Here is a 16,306-nt window from a genome sequence, read left to right as displayed (position 1 = left end):
CTTTTTGATGGCGCATAAATTATGCTAATACATTGAATCTTTTCACTGTCAAACGCATACTGCGTAAACAGCATGAAATTCTCGGGCGCCACCATAAGAGTATATTCCGGGGCATGCTCCAAAGTAGTCATAGAAGCCCTTGAGAGAGAGACTTCATAGTCAATATTCGATGAGAGAATCTCTAGCGCACTTGTCGCCATAAAAGCCCGTCCCAATAGTTTACCCTTTTATCGACGAAAGTAGCTCACGACACAAGCATTGGCCACAAGCACGAAACTCTTATCAGTACTGAGGGCACATATGATGTCCCATCTGCATGGGAAGCTACAAAGTTGGAGAATTGAGGTAATGGGAGATTGGTTGGGTGTGCATATGGCATGCAATGCCTGTAAGAACATATGTTGTCATCTGTCCCCGGACTTTCGTAATTGTTTCGCAATCGATTCAATTTTCGGAAAAAAATATTAAAAACACAATTACATGAATGGGTGAAATCTCTCCCGTGATTTGTGGGATGTGTAGATAACATGCTGCCAATAGCTTGGCTTTTGCTGTCCTCATTCGACAATCTCACCGTCTTCGCATTGTGATCTGTATGTATGTCAATTGAAAATCCGTTGTTGGAGTGAAGTTCTGATAGCCGTGGTGGAGAAATGCCTTAACCTTGATCACGTGAATGAGAACTTTATGGTCAATGTCCACATCCGCGACCACTTCCTGTCCCCAAGATGAACACCCTCGAATGCAAAAGAAGTACAATCTGAATGAGCTATATTGCTTTTTGTGACATTCATGAATAAAGATTTTTATGAGCCATAAGTTCTATCTTTATATGTCGCTATAGATGTTCGCGAGCAGACGGCAAGTGACTCATTCACCCGTGTTCATAACTACATTCATGACGATATCTACCTAGACACAAGCACAAGCGGGTAGTATTTGTCGAATGACAGATTACAAGGGTTTATATCGATCATTTTGTTCATGTTATTCATTTTACTATCGTGCAGCTATTTACATCAAATGCCTAGGGCATCTCTTCTAGACTCGCTCTCGGGGTCGAAAAATGGCTTTTCTCCAACGCTAACAGCTCTTACACCATATCTTTCACCCTGTCCTTCGAGATCGTCTGTGGCCGTGTGGAAAGTTGAGCGGTTGTCCCAGATAGCTATATTTATCAAAATTAGTACAGACGAGCTATGGGATACTGCAAAAAAAACTTACCAAGGTCATTCTGGTTCTTCCACTTAAATCGCACCTGCAAATCATGATTGTCCACCAACAATCGCTTAAACCAACCCAAAAGTGCTTCGCTCTCCAATCGAGTAACATCATTGATATGACTAACATGACCTCCGACTGGGAAAACAGATTTCCATCCAGTGACTGGGTTAGTTCTCACTACTGGATGCACGGCTTTCAATTCCTTTCCCACATTTTCTGGGGCTCCTCTTGGCTTATCGTACAATTCGAATCCACCCTTTTCAGCAGCTTCAATGAAGCCGGGTTGTTGGAATGTTACAGTCAGACTCTCGAGGAACTTTTGGTAGGGTTTTGAAATTCGATCATAGATTTCATATCCACTTGCCCACAATGTGTCGCCTCCCGTCTTTGGGAGTACCTCTAATTTCAAACTAGAATAATCGGCAGGCTTTGGCTCGAAAGAAATATCTGCATGCCATTTGGAAGTATTTTGGAGACCGTTTGCTCGGTCCAATTTTGTGTTGCTGTAAAGTTTCTTGTTGAGCACCGAGTCAATGGTACTAATCTCTGGGTCTGTCACGCGGTATCCTTCTCTCTCTGGATTGAGAAGCGGATGGATGTGAAGACCTGAAGTGGATGGCTTTCCTGAAAGGAGACCAATGCGTTGCACAAGTTCCTTTTGCAAATCGGCAGTGAGACTATCTTGTTTGCGGAAGAATACCACGCCACGTTGGGATACTAAGTCATTATTAGCATCCATAGACTTACCAGAACGTTATGTTTCATTGGGACTTACTAGTAAGAGCAAGCTCGCGTAAGAGTTCATCGGCATTGGGAGCTTGAAGCCATTCTACCAAATTGACATCTGGAAACTCGCGGCCGATAACAGGAGTAACATCAAAGGACTCAAATTGATCTAGAACGCCAGTGCTTTTCACCCATTTTTCTTGACTGGTGGACTCTGTCTTGATGTTGTCGTTGCCTTTGTTAAGGCTAACGACTGGAGCTGATTGGGCTTCTGTTGCAGCGGGAGCCATGATATATCGTTTGAAGATTTTGTATCGTTCTTTGGATCTGGATGAACAGGATGAAGAATTAATGTCGAGGTTCTCAAACAAAGAGAGCTAGAAATCATGATGCTTTTACAGAAGGGGTTTCTTCAGTCTATGTAGTCGTATTTTGGATATGCGAAGGTCCTTTCAATTTTGACTTGATATACTGATAATACAGTTCTCTACCGTCGGGAAGAACGGCAAGTATGGCGAAATACAGACGATGCATGACGAGATATAGCAATCGTACGTCGGTTGTGTGATTTCAAACCCAAGCTGGAGTGCAATGTAAGCATATCGGATGTCTACATGCGTGAATCGAAATGCACCGTGATGCCAAAACGATATGATACAGAGAGTATGTAACTAGATAAGAACGCGGGGAAATATTACTGACTGTTTTGGATTTAAACCCTGCTATGTGTTTTTTGTGGTTCATGCTGCGATAGGGGGTCTAAATCGCGTCATATTTAAGACGAATGTTATTGGATACTTGGCATGAGAGATTGCATCAATCGTGATTCACATCTTAACTAAAATATTTAGGAGCATAGCTCTTTAAAGTCAATGCTTAGCAATCACCAATCTGCAAACGACTTTGTATCATCGTCGTCTAAGTATTATTCGGTGCCCGCCAATTCTCCTCTTCGCTTACATACAGGAGCTATTCGTAGGAGAGAAAACAACGGCTGGGTTCGACCACTTCATGATACATCCAATCATTCTATTATTTCCTCCACATATGTTTTATCTGTAGTTGGTTTACATTCAATCAGCTAGAAGATTCTAGTAAAGATTGGAATAATCGAATTCGGCTTCCCGTACGAATAGGCGAAGTCAACTGCTGACTTCTGAACCTCCCTGACCAGTTGCTACCGGTAACAGTACAAGATGAAAGGCAAAGCTACGGAGTTTAAGAAAAAAGTAACGAAAAGGGCGTGCATTTAAACTCTCAACGTTTACTGCCTAGCTCTAGGCTTCATACTTTCTACTCACTTCGAGATAGTTTGCTATCTAGGCGTTGCTGGTGGGTAGGATTATGTACGATGCTTATGTGGTAAACGAGCCGGCCTTTTAAAACTGGACGTTCGAAACTATCATCACGTTGAATGAAGGTAGGAGTAATGACTGACTTTAGGAAGTGTATCTGATTCCATTTGCATCTCAGTATTCTATAGAGATGCGCGTGTAGACGTGTACGAGCATGCATCAAATCCAAACTCCTGTTCTCCCACCTGCTAGTCCGTTTTTTTGAGGGGGATATCTAAACGCCATGCCAATTCAACCATAAAACCAAAACCAAGCTATGCACTGCCCATCCATTGCCACATCATTTTATACAAGAATGTCATTATACCTCATGGTAAGAGGAGAGTCTCATGACCTTACATGCAGGCCTTGAACAAGCCCGTTCATGTGTTTAATCAATTGACAATTCAAGCAACGTTTCCAGCCATGCCCATAAATATTGCCTGGATTGCCATAGAAATTGACCAAAATCCCACCTTTTTCAACCGACGCAGGCGGGCCTGACTGTCGACCACATCTTTCGCAAATGCTTCATAAGTTTCTGCAGACATATCATCCATTAATCCGCTATCGAAGATGGTCCAGCTACCATCAAAATCACTAGCTCGTTTCACGATTCGACAATTTATAGGTATAAATGTTTTCTTCGCGTTGATATAGGCGACGATGGGTCGAATCAGGGCCTGATTAACGTAGGATAAGTCGCGAGTGAAGAGTGGCACGGCTGCTTTCACGTCATTAAGATGAATGCGAAGATCCATGACGATGTAGCGTTTATTATCATCGTGAGAGAGTTTCTCCGCCGAAGCATCAGGCTCAGCAAGCGTGTCTGGTTCTTCTCTCCGTGAGTTGTTTTCGAGGATGTGGAAATAACGATTGGATGTTACAGCTTCTTCCATGCGGTCGTAAAAGTCGGACATAACCTTGGCGATACTGTCATCCGCTTCAGTTGGAAGCATGACATCAGAAACAATGTCAACATTTCCTTCATGAATCCAGCCAAACGGCCCTTCCACTCCTCGATTTAAATGGTCAATTTTGAGGCCATCTATGCGGAGACGACTTTGCTTTTTCCAAAGGCTTGACCCCTCATTTCCAGAAGAGTCAAGAGCGTGCGAGCCAGCAAACCCGTGGATCTGTCGAGGATGAATTGTGAAAAGAGATCCGTCAAAGGCACCAGACATGTTGCTCGCCGAAAGGAAATCATAGAATAGCCATTGTTTCCGCAACTGGGGCAAATCGCATGAGAAGATGCTGACAGAGAAGGGTCGGAAGCCATTGGGTTGATGCACGGTAACCAAGAGATCCTCCAGTTTGAAAGAGTCTATCTCGAAATCGCCGGGGTTATGCTCATGTCGAAACGATTTAGGGTCGATGTATTCGTCGCCCCAATGAACTGAAGTTCTATCTATTACTCCTCGGACACCCTTAATTTCTACGTCCCGAAGAAGTCCTTTGCCATTCCACCATTTGACAAATGATAAAGTGACATTGACTGTATCGAGAGTGACGTCAAATTGGGTGTAGTTTGTATCCTCCTCTTCCTCCTTCTTTCCCTCTGTATCCACCTGCCGTTGAGATGCAGCCGCAGCCGCAGCACTCAGAGATGAACCCTTGCTAAACTTGGTCTTCCCTTGTCCTGGTCTCCTTGAGACAAACACATTCCGGAACGTAATTACTCCATCTTTCCATCGCGGCACGATGGCAGATTCGAAAACGACCTTGATGCCTGCCGAATGTGTAAGGTAATCACCCACCCATCTTGCCAATGTTTCTAATCTAGAGTCAGTCATTGTAGAATCCTCATATTTTTTAATGGCTCTTACCTTGAGCGACAACAGTGTTGATAGATAGGATAACAAGAGAAAAGAAAGTTGTGGTTCCGATAAAAATCCAGGCGATATTTCCTAAGACAAACCATGAGACAAAAGCACTCCAATCGTCAACATTCCATGGTCGCCCGCCTCTAATCGTAAACCACTTGAATCGGACCTTCAATCGAGACCAAAATCCCGTTGCTGCAGCGAGTAGTTCCTCTCTCGTCGGCCGATGGGGCATCTTTGGCATGTGAGGAAGATGGTACTTGCTCGAGGTAGAGTGTGGGATATTAGCATCTGTGACCGATTCCTTTACTGGCGGGGTAATCTGTGAGGGGTTGTGGGTCTCTTGGGGTGTCTTTCGAGTATTTTGTAAATTTGATGCAGAGCTTTTATTTCTTCTTGCATATCCTCTCGCCCTTCGCCGACTACTTGAATGGATCTCACGTCGCCATTCTTGCTGAAGAAATGTTGTCAAAGGTCGTCTTGGCGAAGATGATGCTGAATACAGAGTCTTCTCCACTGTGGTTGTACATGATGCTATCGAGGGCGTTGCGGATGTACCTGAGCTCAAATCGAGGAAGAAGACCCCGCCATAGGCAAAACTCCTTCGGACTTGAGTCTTGGGAGAAGAGCTGTAGAAGGACCTGATTTTTGATTGCGAAAATGCGCGACGAGTAGTATTTAGTAGAACCGAATTAGATATGAAAGGTCGTATAGATTCTTTGCATGTCTTTGTTGCAGCGAGTGAACTTGCTTGATCCCATAATTGGGACCATAACCTAGGTTTTATGTTTGTCGACATAACCTCCAGCTCATCCTGAAAGATTGAAACAAGACTGTTGAAGTCGTAGAATCCTTCCTCAACACTCGTATCTTGGAACAGGAATTGAAAAATGAAGGCACGCGAGAAAATGAATGACGATGGGCTTTTCCGGATGCGCCTTTTGGAATTTTTGGCACTAATGAAGACGCTAGTGATCTTATCAGTAAATTCTCTATCGCATCCATACCCCCCACTAAATATTTTTTCCAATTTGATCGACTGACTACGAACATCAAAATCGACATTCAAAAAAGAAAGACTCGTATTCCAACTACATAACGAATATTTTCGCGAAGATATCGTTCAACTTCACCATACGCAATCCGACAACAGACAATGCCTGCACCAACAGCTTTGTTGAGGAGACCGGAAGAGCTTGCTGAAGCTACCAATGTGCCAGCACCCGATCAAAGTAATTAATCTTATGACGCTGCCACTATGCGCATTGCGGGAACAGTAGCTAATGTCGTCCCAGATCAAGATGATGAATTTTTATTAGATGCACCAGAAGTTACTTCTGCAGATTTGGATACTATTCTGCCTCCAGCCACCGACAATAGCGAGATGCACATTGATGAAGAAGGACGACCTCGATTTGCACCAGCCAAGAATATTGTACGGCTCTCAAACTATGCTACTGTCAAAAAGCGCATGCGATTCTAACAAAAACAACAGGACCCAGCAACCCGAGTCGAAACTCGAAAAGTTCCCATTCCTCCACACCGAATGACACCTCTCAAAGCCGCCTGGCCTAAGATCTACCCTCCTCTCGTCGAGCATCTTAAACTCCAAGTTCGCATGAACATCAAAAACAAAGCCGTTGAACTCCGTACCTCCAAACATACTACCGATACTGGATCTTTACAAAAGGGCGAAGATTTCGTCAAGGCCTTTTCGTTAGGTTTCGATGTTGATGATGCTATCGCATTATTACGACTTGACGACCTTTACATTCAGACTTTTGAGATTAAGGATGTAAAGACACTGCAAGGTGAGCATTTGGGAAGAGCCATCGGCCGTATCGCAGGCAAGGATGGAAAGACCAAATTTGCAATTGAGAATGCGAGTCGCACAAGAGTGGTTCTTGCAGATAGCAAAATCCACATTCTGGGAGGCTTCAAGAATATCCACATTGCGAGAGAGGCCATTGTTAGTCTGATTTTGGGTAGCCCACCTGGAAAGGTTTACGGCAATTTAAGAACTGTTGCTAGCAGAATGAAGGAGAGATTTTAAAAGCTAGAATGCATTGGCTGGACTTACGACATGGAATTTCATTACCAGGCGTTGCGGTGGTGTTCGGGGAAGGGAATATACAGGGAAAAGTATCATTCTGGCATTCACGAATACATTATATATTCCTATTTGAGGTCATGTAGATCGAGAGAGGATCTTTGGTATCCAAGAAATTTCAGAACTTAATTAGAACCCGTCTGCCTACGAGAATCTCATACAAGCAAACATGTGAAGAAGATATGAGATCTAGTCTAAAAGCTGATGATATCGATTTTCTCAGCTGTCCTAGGTACATGTTCGAAGAATGAGTTTATCATACATAGAGAAAAATAGCCATTTATCTTTGGAATTTTCTAATATCTTCCTACGCCTACGTCTACGCCTACGCCTACACAAATATTGCAATTGTCTAAACGAAACCAGAAACGTGAGAAAAATCCGATACCATATCATCTCCCTCGACACGTTAAAGTCTAGATGTTTGACGCTGGTGACCTTAATGTCTATTGCCCCAATGAACGACTTTAGTCTCTTCTCGGTACTAGGTACACATAGTTACTTGTACCACTCATATATCGCCTTTCTACCTCATATCGTTACATTGAACCATAGGGATGGGTCACTCGAGTGTTAGTCCAAAGGCACTAGGTATGTATGTTTGGAACATCCATGGAGATTCATTCTCGAAGCAACATCATCATTCTCAGCTGAAGAAGGTTAAATATAGATAGGAATTCAAGACTTCGCGGTAAAAAGTGCACGCTCTGCCATGTTTTTGTGGATCGTATTCGTCCTTATGGATCATTATTCTATGCAGGATCCCATGCAGGGATTCAACAGTATTACATCAAAACATCATAGTTTCGTAATGAGAAGTCATGGACTTGTTAGGTAGAGATGACTCGGTAGGTCATCAATCATGCGTACCTGATATCAAGTATTCGATCGTGCATCTTGGAGTGGGAGCAGACTTGGAGCAGACTTGGATAGTCAATGACTCTGAATTGCTGTCAATCTCTCAGAGAAACTCAATAGCGAATACCAAGTGTACCATGAGAAAGAACCTGGGAAGAGGTAAAACGATGAAACAACGATATGTGTACCGGTACCTCCATGGTACTCCCTTCGATAGACGATATGGCAAGATACCTTTAGAAAAGTATCAGATCATAACAGCCACGTTTGAACATTTGATATTGTCTCCTGCTGCATCAAGAAGAAGCACATTCCTTCATCAAAATTTCCCAAATTATATATATAAAAGGAGGTCTCAAGTTGGTCCATTTTGGAAAGGTAACCTTAACATACGTCCTACCGCTTTTGAAAAGCCCGCTGCCCGGACCATAGAAAAAACATGCCCCTGTTGAAGCACCTCCTTGTCATTTATTTTGTCTCTAAATCATGATTCTTTGCCATACCTTATCTATCGTGCACCAATATCGACTTATTACGCAGTAGCCAATGACCAAAGTTTCTCAATAAGGCTGCTTTTCTACCCAAGGCTCATCAATCTTCAGGCATCTTCCGGACGTTTATTCATCATCAAATAGGACGAAGTTCGATTCGCCAATACGACGCGCCGACGTGACTGGTAGAGTTTGGATGTCCCGGCTCAGGGCCTCTTGTATACACAGCAGACGGAGTGGCGAAAGGTGACTGGTATGCAGGCAGCAAGGCTTAAGGCTGAATCGCAGGGCCGGAAAGCTAAGGTAGGCATCGATGAAGTGTTGAGTGGGCGCAAGGAGAAAGGGTTTCTGGGAAATGAATATGAGGGGCTAATACATTCGAGTCACAGCTTGCCAATTCATATCATGAGTTATTGGAGTACGTATCTGCCGGAGCAGACCAAATGGAACAATGCTAACAATGAACCTTGTGCAGAGAGTTCTCGTCGAAAGAACTCCGCTCAGTAGGCAATTACACGTTGGGGAGGTTGATTGGGAAGGGGTCTTTTGGGAAGGTTTATTTGGCTTCGCACAAACTCTTGCATAGCTCTAAGGTACGTTCAAGGATGGAATTGAGATTCGCAGAATATCTACTAATTCACCGGTGTCCTGTAGGTTGTACTCAAGTCGGCCAACAAGGATGATTCCAATCTGGCTCGAGAAATACATCACCACCGACAATTCTTACATCCTCACATTGCTCGCCTTTACGAAGTAATTGTCACCGAAAACCTGGTATGGCTTGTGCTGGAGTATTGTCCTGGTAAGTTGGATGCATAGGCAGAAGGAAATGGGGCTAATAATGATGGTGCAGGCGACGAATTATACAATTATCTTCTTGCGCATGGTCCCCTACCGGTGGAAAAGGTACAAAAGATCTTCACTCAATTGGTTGGCGCCGTTTCATACGTTCACAATTCATCTTGCGTTCACCGAGATTTAAAACTGGAAAATATCCTTTTAGATAAATACGAGAATGTTAAACTTGTAGATTTTGGGTTTACTCGCGAGTATGAAGGAAAGGCGAGCTATTTGCAGACTTTCTGTGGTACCATATGTTACAGTGCTCCAGAGATGCTGAAGGGAGAAAAGTATGCCGGAGAAAAGGTCGATGTTTGGAGTCTAGGCGTTATCCTATACGCTTTACTATGCGGCGAGCTACCATTCGACGATGATGACGATAACATTACAAGGACTAGAATCTTGACTGCGGAGCCAAAATGGCCGGATCACCTTACAACCGACGCGCGAACTTTACTGAGTGTCCTATTATCAAAGAGACCCTTAATACGACCTGCTTTGTCTGATATTCTTACGCATCCATTTCTTGCCGAGCATGCGCCACAGCAGCAAGCCATTCTAAAACTGCAGAGAGCGGCACCTTTCACCACTGCATTAGAGAAGGAGACCTTGGAGCGGATGCGAAGTGCTGGTGTAGATATCGACCAAGTTATCGAAAATGTACTGGCTCAACGATGTGATGCTTTGGCCGGCTGGTGGGCCCTCCTACTCGAAAAGGAAGAAAGAAAACAGGCTCGAAAAGAACGAAAACGCAAGGAACGAGAGGCAGAGAACCGATCCTCGAGAAGACTAAGTGCTGCGAGTAGCCGTTTGGAAAAAATGACGCCAATTTTAACTGGAGTCGATGAAGAAGGGCAGCCTTTAAAGATCAGCGATCCACCTAGGAGCAGAGGAAGAAAGGAGAGGCGAAGCGCCCATTACCCGGACCTTATACTGACTGACTTACCTGGATTACCCGAACATGGACAGTTTTCCTCGCCTGAAGTTCACACTCCTCCTCCGCCACTTGAAAAGGATTCAATTCGCTCGGCAAGCTCATCTCGACATCGACGCCCTATTCCTCCTCCAAAAGAAGGCACTTTGCGGAGTGCCCGGTCACGAGGGAGCACACTGCAACTAGTTACTTCTAATCATGATTTCTTACACCCTAGTACTAATGGCATTGTCAAACCTCCCCAACAGCGTCGCAAGCATCAGCATGCTATCATAAACCAACTGGCACATTGGAAACATTGGCTTCTAGATTCTGCTAGACGTGCCAGGTCACCTGGGAAAAAGACAAAAGCTAGTCGCTCAACACCAGATCTCCGCGAAAAGGCTGCTGACGGCTCGAGTAGTCCGAAGGACCCTAGTCCACGACCTGTTACTTCAAAGTCTCCTACGATGACACGTGCTCCGATGCCACAACTAGGTGGCCCTCCTATTTCACGAATTCAAGGAACTTCAAGTACCAAACGACATTCTTTATCTCCATCACCCGTAACCCCTCGCTCGACATTCCAACGTCGACCAAGCAGTGGCTTGAGAGGACGAAAATCCACATCGTCTTCTGTTTCTTCCGTTCGCAGTATAATGCATCAACATACTCATTCTAAAGCTTCATCGACCTCATCCAATGGATCTGGCTCAAAGATATCATTACCTACTCGCAGCCCTCACCACTCCGTCAAGGTCCTACCCGCAACCCCTACCCTTGGCTCATTCCCTTCTAACATCCGTGTCGTTCGACAAACCCCGCTTTCAAGTTTCAATGAAGGAGTCTCATGGGGTGGTAGCAATAGTGCATTTGGCGCCCCTCTCGTATTCGCTAAACGGAAAAAGAATTTATTTAAAGGACCCTCACTCAATACTACCTCACCTGTCGCATCGGGTAGCGGAAACGGCCATGGTCACACAAGAACGGGTTCGCACAGTAGAAGCACCAGTATAGCAGGCAGAAGAAGTGGCGAAATAATTCAAGAAGAAGACGAAGAAGAAATTGAAGAAGTCGATGTCTTTACCCCCGTGACTGGACCGGGTGAAACAGAAGAGATGGTTTTCACCCCAGGTGAAATGTTGAGAAGGGAGGATACAATTGAGGAGTCGGATAGAGAAAAGACACCTACTAATGGAGCTGTATAGAAGGCACTTGCAGTGAGAATGTTTTTGGTTAAATAAAGGGGTTTATGGGGTCTTTGGGGAGTGGATGGGGTTGCTGCGTGATTTGGTGCGATGTGTTGCGATGTAGTGCGCATGTACATAGCGTACATATTCTCTTGTACAATTTGTTTTTCCAGTTAATCTCCCTTGCAAGTCGCACATAGTACATCGGTAATCATACATGGCGAGGAGCATAGCGGATATGGATGCACGCATGGAATGGAATGGATGGATTGGGTTGTTACACTACATAGAAGCGTTTTGTTTTATCTGCTTTATCTGTTTTACCCATTCATTTACCTCTTCAGAGTTTACCGTATTTAGTTTTTCTTTCTTTCTTTTCTTCTTCTCTTCCCATACTCATATTTTATTATCGACACATCATCGTTTGGTTTCTTGTTTTTATTTTTTACTTTTTACTTGTTACTTTTTGCCTTTACAAATTCATCTGTCTACACATATATACGTACATACATACATACATACATCATAGCATTTTTTTTTTTTTTTTTCCACTCATAATTCTTCGGTTACTCTTTTTGCTTCTTTTCTTGATTCCTTTTCTTGAGCAATTCGGGTATAGGGAAGTTTTTGATACCAATGTTTGTGTGTATATCGGGATGGATAGGAGAAGTGAAGGGAGAAGAGGCAAGAGAAGAGAAGATGGGAAAATTGTACTGAGTTGGGAAACGAACGACGGGGGGCGGGGGAGATGAGATGAGAAGAGAAATGGAAGGGGAAGGGGGAGTGCAGGCTGGGGGTGGAAATAAAAATGCAAAGAGTATCTAGGTGACTAAGCGGAGGGAGGAGGAGGGGAGGGAGGAGAACGAGAGATGGACCAGAGATAGGGATTGAGGAAGAAGGGAGAAACAAGATCTTTTATTTTTCTCGTATATATATGGATGGATGGACGGAAGGATGGGTGTATGTACCTGTATATACATTATGTATAAAAAGTAATAAATGATTGTGAAATATATGCTAAATAAGTATGTATTAAGTACATGCTTGATCATGGATTACAAATACTTTTATGGTTTACTTTTAAAGATATAATCTATGTGTAGGCAGCCAAGTATGCATAGACAATCGAAAATCGCCATCGACAGACAGCTCGTATCAGCGATTAAATACCCTTGACCTAACTTGACGTTCAGATCAAGTAACGCCACGCCCTTAACCTCAAGACTAATATTCTCGTATATCCCGTTCCTGGTATTTGAACCCAAACTCCCTTCCCATTCAGTTCCCGCCCGGTCCAGTCCAGCCAAGCGCTAATGTTGAGATCCCAGAAAGAAGAGTTTTACCCAACGCCTCATGATTATGTCTGTATTATTTACAATTATGTTGACTACTGTCTCTGCGAACGACCAGTTCTACCATAAGTAGATACGAGGCGTGGTGGCGAAGAGCCTCGAGATGTTCTGATTCTATCAATACCAAGAGGTTGCATGGTGCGGTGATGATTGCCTCCCGGTGGACCTAGAGGATGATGATATTGAGTCCTGCGACGATTCCCAGAGGAACCGCCCTCTGGGATATCTCTATCGTCTTCATCTTCCCAATAATTTATGTCATCAGGGTTTCGAGCGTTTCTAACAGTATTTTGATGTTCCGCGAATAGCATGCTTATTCTTGAATTATACTGTTGATGAACGGCGTTATTTCTCGGTTGTCGACGTGGGGGTGGACGAATCGAGCTGTCTGAATCGTCATCGTCGTCGTCATTCCCGGCAACTTCGTTTGCAACGCCGAGATTTTCGCCCAGATTACTTTCCACGCTAACATCTCGACTGGACCGTGATACACCAGGGGACACACTCATTTCAGTATCACCATCCCGATCCATGCTAGGTAGTAGATCTCCATCAGTGTCATAGTCGTAATGCTCGTTCTCGCTTCCGTGATTGTTAAATGCGCCGTCGCTAGTTCCACCGTAATCGATTGGTGTGGCATCCCCATCCACGCTTGAAGAGAAACCATCAAAATTTGGGTCCATTTCCTCATAATCATAGTTTAGTATCCCCCGAAGCCCCCCACGAGGCCGATCATCTTCTTCTTCGCCTTCTGAATTTGGATTACCAATCGTATCCGAATCGCTTTCGTCCGAGGCTCTTTCATCGTCAGTTGTAGTATAATCACCATATTCACCGTGTGCCAATCTGTTTGTATCGTCATCCTCTCCTTCATCCAAGGGACTCCAGCCTCCCGATGCTCTCAGCCTGCGTGCCTCATGATTGTCCATCTCATCGCCAAACTCCGAACCATTTGCACTGCTACCATTGTCGTCATCTGAAACCAAGATAGATCTAGAGGGTGTGCTATCATTCTCCTCCGCTGAGATTGAGATGGCTCTGGAAGGCGTTTCTGAGGAGCCGGCCCAGCCAGATCGCGGCCGTCGGCGATTCGTAATCGCACCACCTTCATCATCAGAATCCTCTTCATCGTCATCGTCATCGTCATCGTCGTCATCCGATATTATGACCACTCTCTGTCTCGCCCTACGTGGTGGAGGAGCAACGGACTCGCTATCTTCGTCGTCATTTGCAATGAAATCTTCCAGTGAACCAGCGTCTTCGTCATCGCTATTGTCCTGATTGCTGGTGTCGGAATTTGTAGGATCTTCTGAGTCGTCGTTCAAATTATCATCATGATGGCCACGCTGATGAGTGTGATAATGATGGAGAACGTGTTGGTGGATTGGACCACCGAAAGCAAAGGGATTATGGCGAAGGTGGGAAACATTTGGAGGGTTTCCTGCTCCCCTGTGTAATTCGGCTTCAAGCTCAAGCTCACGCCTCATATCTTCATGCGCCAGCTCTATATCCTCTCCATAACCAATGTCAAAATCTGAAAGATCGCCGTCGTCTTCCATATCGCTGAAGCCATAAATATCGTCAAACTCAGCACCACAACGATTGCACGTTGGCCCACCTTCATGCTCATACCCACAGGAAGGACATCGCATAATCCCGTCCACTTCATCGAGCCACAGTTCCCCATGCCGTGGTGGGAATGTGCCTTTGAACAATCCTTCGGGGCTATTTTTATCTTTCTCTACTATCTCAGTTTCTTCGGCATTCCTGACCTTGTGCTGTTCTATCGTCTCGTCGTCTGGCATTAGTTGACCTCTTTGGATGAATATCTCGACCATGTTTTTTATCTAGTGCTGATTAATACGCCTCAATTTTGCTTATGCCGTTTTTAGGAGTTTCTTACAAGGAAGGCTGGAGCTGGTATTTGCTTCACTGGTGCGCGGCATTCTGGGCATGTCTTTTTTCTCTTGTTTGGGATGAACCATTGACACAGACACTATAATCACGTCAGCCCCTATCCAATTAACCAAGTTCTCGGACTGCACTCACAGAATAACAGTATGTATGGCCACATTGTAAAATCCATGGTTCGTAAAGTAGTTGGTCGCAGATGGAGCAAGTTAAGCATTTTCTCATAGAGATCAAGTCGTCTCTTAGATTGTCCGCAGAAACCTGGGAGGAATGTTAGCGTATGCTACGAGGACAATTCTTTTCCAACGAACCTGGACCTGTGCTTTATGTTGAACCGGCTCTTCGTCTCTGGTTTTTATAATAGCTTCGAGCTTCTCAACGGGTGATGTAGCCTCCCGATTCCTGGGTGTGTGTTCGCGCATGCGAGATCCATGACTGGGCGTAGCTCTGGACATGGCAGAGGAGGGTGAAGAATTCATGGTAATTTTCGGTACCGACGGTATCTTAGGGAGGATTGCTAGGATCGCTCGCCGTTGTATATGGATAACCAAGGTAGCAGTGTAACAAAGTTGATATATCTGTTAAATTGATCGAAAGAAGCGCCTTGTATTTCAGAGCGCTCAAAAGTGCCTTCTAGATAAGGCTGTGTGTTGGAATGGAAAAGTCAATGTTGGGTTGTGAATGAAAGTCGATGGACGCACAAAATGGATTGCGTCCCGCAAAGATAACCTTAGCTCGAGCCTTATTTAGCGTGATGGGGTAGACGATCACGTGCATCTAGCGTCGAGAGGCGTCGGGCCCACATTTAGAAAGTGGCTTTGGGGATCTTCTGTGGCACAGCACAGTAGAGTATATTCCAAATCGCCTGCTTCACGAGTAAACTTGGAAATCTCATGTCAATGTGAATTGTAGATCGTTGCACCTTTCTATATTGAGAGAACTTTGAAACTTTATTTTTCATGTTAGTAGGTACCACATAACATATAAACCTACCCACACTAGTTATCATATAGAAATCATTCATCAATTAACCTCACGATTCTATTCATCGAACAATCCGATATCCGAAGTTCTAAACATAAGAACCAGATATATTCGAAGTCATTGATAGGACTTCTTATATATGATCCAGGATTCCCACAAATCTAAATATATTATATATCTTCTCAAATAATAACTAAGTACCTAGTTCTCCATGCTCGGGATCCACAGCAGCACAGAAATCTCTACTCGATCTAATTAGTGTTTCCCACGCGACTGTATAGGACAATCAAAAACACAAGTCCCCTCGAGGTCCCCTCATTCATCTCACTATATCGAAGAGAAGCCCCCACAGATTTCATATCAGCATTGCATTGGCTCTGTCAAATATAAAGCAATATTACGTGGCACCCATCCAACCAACCAACCATCGAGTCATCCAATACCCATTGATCTCTCAAAATCCCCCACCAGTGATTCACAACCCCGCCCAAGATTTCCCGGTATATGCAGTGCAAAATCATCATATCAACAATACTAACAATCTAATCAA

The 16,306-nt window shown here is 44.2% G+C and overlaps 5 protein-coding genes across 5 annotated transcripts; 2 read left to right on the top strand and 3 right to left on the bottom strand.

Annotated features, from left to right (window-relative positions):
- Positions 1–1,019: 1,019 nt before the first annotated feature.
- EAE98_009388 (uncharacterized protein) lies at positions 1,020–2,240 on the bottom strand (the record flags this gene model as incomplete). Its single annotated transcript, XM_038957009.1, has 3 exons — positions 1,020–1,168; positions 1,225–1,941; positions 2,000–2,240. The coding sequence occupies 3 exons, from the start codon at positions 2,238–2,240 to the stop codon at positions 1,020–1,022; spliced, it is 1,107 nt and encodes a 368-aa protein (XP_038806776.1).
- Positions 2,241–3,691: 1,451 nt separating this feature from the next.
- On the bottom strand, positions 3,692–5,906 carry EAE98_009387 (uncharacterized protein; the record flags this gene model as incomplete). The annotated part of the gene is made up of 2 exons (XM_038957008.1): positions 3,692–5,058; positions 5,111–5,906. 2 exons carry the CDS (start codon positions 5,904–5,906, stop codon positions 3,692–3,694), a joined length of 2,163 nt encoding a protein of 720 aa, XP_038806775.1.
- Positions 5,907–6,263: 357 nt separating this feature from the next.
- Positions 6,264–7,160, top strand: EAE98_009386 (uncharacterized protein; the record flags this gene model as incomplete). The annotated part of the gene is made up of 3 exons (XM_038957007.1): positions 6,264–6,339; positions 6,403–6,542; positions 6,603–7,160. The coding sequence occupies 3 exons, from the start codon at positions 6,264–6,266 to the stop codon at positions 7,158–7,160; spliced, it is 774 nt and encodes a 257-aa protein (XP_038806774.1).
- Positions 7,161–8,821: 1,661 nt separating this feature from the next.
- On the top strand, positions 8,822–11,527 carry EAE98_009385 (uncharacterized protein; the record flags this gene model as incomplete). The annotated part of the gene is made up of 5 exons (XM_038957006.1): positions 8,822–8,869; positions 8,956–8,984; positions 9,042–9,159; positions 9,221–9,368; positions 9,420–11,527. 5 exons carry the CDS (start codon positions 8,822–8,824, stop codon positions 11,525–11,527), a joined length of 2,451 nt encoding a protein of 816 aa, XP_038806773.1.
- Positions 11,528–12,494: 967 nt separating this feature from the next.
- Positions 12,495–15,525, bottom strand: EAE98_009384 (uncharacterized protein). The gene is made up of 4 exons (XM_038957005.1): positions 15,084–15,525; positions 14,911–15,033; positions 14,765–14,857; positions 12,495–14,708 (listed from the first exon to the last, which is right to left on the bottom strand). Exons 1-4 carry the CDS (start codon positions 15,249–15,251, stop codon positions 12,897–12,899), a joined length of 2,196 nt encoding a protein of 731 aa, XP_038806772.1. The 5' UTR covers positions 15,252–15,525; the 3' UTR covers positions 12,495–12,896.
- Between the last annotated feature and the right edge of the window lie 781 nt (positions 15,526–16,306).

This window comes from Botrytis deweyae (assembly GCF_014898535.1).
Source record: "Botrytis deweyae strain B1 chromosome Unknown BDEW_027, whole genome shotgun sequence".
Classification (NCBI taxonomy): Eukaryota; Fungi; Ascomycota; class Leotiomycetes; order Helotiales; family Sclerotiniaceae; genus Botrytis; species Botrytis deweyae.
This window is presented reverse-complemented; position numbering and strand designations above follow the sequence as displayed.

Excerpts from the sequence above, each read along its gene's own strand:
- EAE98_009384 (XM_038957005.1), bottom strand. The coding sequence starts at position 15,251 with ATGAATTCTTCACCCTCCTCTGCCATGTCCAGAGCTACGCCCAGTCAT. Across the intron at positions 15,034-15,083 it reads AACATAAAGCACAGGTCCAG|GTTTCTGCGGACAATCTAAG; the intron begins GTTCGTTGGAAA and ends CATTCCTCCCAG. Across the intron at positions 14,858-14,910 it reads GCCATACATACTGTTATTCT|TGTCTGTGTCAATGGTTCAT; the intron begins GTGAGTGCAGTC and ends ACGTGATTATAG.